A 3,698-nucleotide genomic window follows, 5' to 3' on the forward strand; every position below is an offset into this window, starting at 1 on the left:
GTGTTTGATGGGGACAGTGTAGAGGGAGCTTTACTCTGTATCTAACCCCCTGCTGTACCTGTCCTGGGAGTGTTTGATGGGGGACAGTGTAGAGGGAGCTTTACTCTGTATCTAACCCCGTGCTGTACCTGTCCTGGGAGTGTTTGATGGGGGACAGTGTAGAGGGAGCTTTACTCTGTATCTAACCCCGTGCTGTACCTGTCCTGGGAGTGTTTGATGAGGACCATGTAGAGGGAGCTTTACTCTGTATCTAACGCCGTGCCCCCTCTCTCTCTCCTCTAGGTAGGGAAGTGGGAACAGGGCTCTCTCACGTTGAAATACCCTGTGTGGTCCCGTTACGGGATGTTCCTTCAGCCAGTGGATAATGATAATCACTTGACAGTGGTGACCCTGGAGGAACGTCCCTTTGTGATTGTGGAGGACATCGACCTGGCCAGCGGGACCTGCATCCGTGATTCTGTTCCCTGTCGAAAGCAGCTGAACCGAACTGGGAGGTAGGTGTCCCTTGCTCCCTCCAATCTTTCACCCCTGCACCCTCTGTGAACACATCTCAAACAGTCCACTCTGCTTACCACTCAGAGAATGGCCTGGGGGCACTCTTCTCTCGAAAAGACCTCACTCAGATCTTTAAGATGACACAGGGGGTTTCGAGGGGGTTGACGTAGAAAAGATGTTTCCATATTTCAACCAATTCAGGGCCCCGCACTTCCGGAAGTACATCAAGAATTCAGAGAGAGATTTTTAAAATTCGTTGACTGGGATGTGGGTGTTGCTGGACCGGGCTAGGATTTACTGCTCAGCCCCAGAGGAAGAGTGGGTGTGTCACCATCCTGAATCTGCTGCAGTCTCATATGGTGTGGGTACACCCACAGTGCTATTAGGGAGGGAGTTCCAGGATTTTGACCCAGTGACAGTGAGGGAACGGCCGATATATTTCCAAGTCAGGATGGTGTGTGTGGGGCTCGGAGGGGGAACTTGCAGGTGGTGGTGTTCCCCATGTGTCTGCTGCCCTTGTCCTTCTAGGTGGTAGAGGTGGCGGGTTTGGAAGGTGCTGTGGAAGGAGCCTTGGTGAGTCACTGCAGTGCATCTTGTAGATGGTACACACGGCTGCCTCTGTGTGTCGGTGGTGGAGGGAGTGAATGTTGAGGGTGGGGGTTAGTGTGTCGATTGAGTGGGGGCTGCTTTGTCCTGGATGGTGTCGAGCTTCTCGAGTGTTGTTGGGAGCCGCACTCATCCAGGCAAGTGGAGAGTATTCCATCACACTCCTGACTTGTGTCCTTGTAGATGTGGGCAGGCTTTGGGGGGGAGTCAGGAGGTGAGTTACTCTCTGCAGGATTCCCAGCGTCTGACTTGCTCTGGTGGCCACAGTATTTATATGGCTGGGTTTCAGTTTCTGGTCAATGGTAACACCCAGGATGTTGATAGCAGGGGATTCAGTGATGGTCACACCATTGAATGTCAAAGGGGGAGATGGTTAAATCCTCTCTTATTGGGAAGGGGGAGGGGGAGAGGGGAGGGGGAGGGGGAGAGGGGAGGGGGAGGTGGTGAGGGAGAGGAGGATGGGGAGGGGCAAAGGGGGAGAGCGGAGGGAGAGGGGACAGGGAGGGGGAGAGGAAAGGGGGAGAGTGGAGGGAGTGAGAGGAGGAGGGGAGAGTAAGGGAAGGGGGGAGGGAGAGTGGGGGAGAGGGAGAGGGGAAGGAGATGAGGACGGGAGACAGAAGGGGAGGAGGAGGGAGGGGGGTGGGAGAGGGAGAAGGGGGAGGCACAGGGGAGGGGAGAGGGAAAGGAGGGGAGGAGAGGGAGAGAAGTGGGGAAGGGAGTAGATTGCTGATTGGCCATTAAGGGGTTGTGAGATTTTATCTGATGTAATGACTTTCCTCAAACTTCCTTCCCTTCCACCTCCCCCCACCATCACCCCCTCTCCCCTACCTCCCCGGATTCCTACCAACCCCACCACCCCCTGACCTGCATTCCCTGCACAGTACGATCCCAGATGGCAAAATGTTCAGTAAGAAGTGTTGCAAAGGTTTCTGCATCGACATCCTGAAGCGGCTGGCCAAGACCATTGGGTTCTCCTACGACCTCTACCTGGTGACCAATGGCAAACATGGAAAGAAGATTCACGGCATTTGGAATGGGCTGATTGGAGAGGTAGAGTCACCCTTTAATCTCTTCCATCTCAAACACCATCCCCTTTCCCAGTCTCTAACCCCAGGCTCCCAAGCAAACCTTGACCTTTGGCCACAGACAGTCTCAGGTGTAAGAGTCCAAGAATTCCACCGGTAGATTAGGGAGATGATGTGGAGATACCGGCGTTGGACGGGGGTAAACACAGTAAGATGTCTCACAACACCAGGTTAAAGTCCAACAGGGTTATTTGGTAGCACAAGCTTTCAGAATGCTGCTCCTTCATCAGGTGAGCAAGACTCCGAAAGAGAGGGATTTGAACAGGAGGATGAGAATTGTAGGGGCTGGAGGAGGTTACAGAGATAGGGAGGGAGGGGGTGAGGAAGGGATTTGAACAGGAGGATGAGGATTGTAGGGACTGGAGAAGATTATGTCAGCAGGTCTTAATGATTTCATCGCATATTGTTTCTGTCCTTGAGGGAATAGGACAGGGAGAGAGACAGGGAGAGAGAGAGATAGAGAGAGACAGAGGGAGAGAGACAGGGAGAGAGAGAGACACAGAGAGAGAGAGACAGGGAGAGAGAGAGACGGAGAGAGAGAGAGATAGAGAGAAAGAGACAGGGAGAGAGACAGAGGGAGAGAGACAGAGGGAGAGAGAGAGAGAGAGAGAGAGACAGGGGGAGAGAGAGAGAGGGAAATACACATTGGACAAGCAAGAATTTGGGAAGGTAGATATCAGTACTGAGGGGTGAGCCTTCTCTATCTGCTTGGGGAGAGGGGGACGGGGATGGGTGCTTGCCTTCATCTCTCTTATTGTCTCTCTCTCTCTCTCTCCTTCTCTTTCTATCTCTCTCTCTCTGTCTGTCCCTCTCTCTCTCCCTGTCTCTCTATTTCTGTCTCTCTGTCTCGCTATCTCTGTCTTGCTATCTCTCTCTCTCTGTCTCTCGCTCTGTCTGTCCCTCTCTCTCTCCCCGTCTCTCTATTTCTGTCTCTCTCTCTCTTTCTCACTATCTCTGTCCCTCTCTCTCTTTCTCGCTATCTCTGTCCCTCTCTCTCTTTCTCGCTATCTCTGTCTCTCTCTATGTCTGTCTCTGTCTCTTTGTCTCTCCCCATCTCTCTCTGTCTCTCTCTCCCTCTATCTCTCTCCGTGTGAAGGTGGTTTATAAGCGAGCGGACATTGCCATCGGCTCCCTCACCATAAATGAGGAACGTTCTGAGATTGTTGACTTCTCCGTCCCCTTCGTGGAGACCGGCATCAGCGTAATGGTCGCCCGGAGCAACGGCACCGTCTCTCCCTCTGCCTTCCTCGGTAGGTCTCGCGTCGCGGAGAGGGAGTGTGAGAGAGAGAGACAGATAGACAGAGACACAGAAACATAGAAACTAGTAGCAGGAGGCGGCCATTTGGCCCTTCCAGCCTGCTCTGCCATTCATTTTGATCATGGCTGATCATCGAATTCAATATCCTGATCCCCCTCCCCCCAATATCCCTCAATCCCTTTAGTCCCAAGAGTGAAATCTAATTTCTTCCTGGAATCTCACAATGTTTTGGCCTCAACTCCTTTCTGTGGGAG

The 3,698-nt window shown here is 52.9% G+C and overlaps 1 protein-coding gene across 1 annotated transcript in view; it reads left to right on the forward strand.

Annotated features, from left to right (window-relative positions):
• LOC145339684 (glutamate receptor ionotropic, NMDA 2D-like) overlaps nucleotides 1-3,436 on the forward strand; it is a gene marked incomplete at its 3' end in the record, with an annotated part of 36,634 nt that extends 33,198 nt beyond the window's left edge. The window contains exons 4-6 of the mRNA XM_080184197.1: nucleotides 283-494; nucleotides 1,983-2,151; nucleotides 3,283-3,436. Of these exons, the coding sequence (XP_080040323.1) occupies nucleotides 283-494; nucleotides 1,983-2,151; nucleotides 3,283-3,436 (535 nt within the window). The remainder of the gene's footprint in view (nucleotides 1-282; nucleotides 495-1,982; nucleotides 2,152-3,282) is intronic.
• Between the last annotated feature and the right edge of the window lie 262 nt (nucleotides 3,437-3,698).

This window comes from Carcharhinus amblyrhynchos, unplaced genomic scaffold (genome assembly GCF_965287045.1).
Source record: "Carcharhinus amblyrhynchos unplaced genomic scaffold, sCarAmb.v2.hapA scaffold_608, whole genome shotgun sequence".
In the NCBI taxonomy this organism is placed as follows: Eukaryota; Metazoa; Chordata; class Chondrichthyes; order Carcharhiniformes; family Carcharhinidae; genus Carcharhinus; species Carcharhinus amblyrhynchos.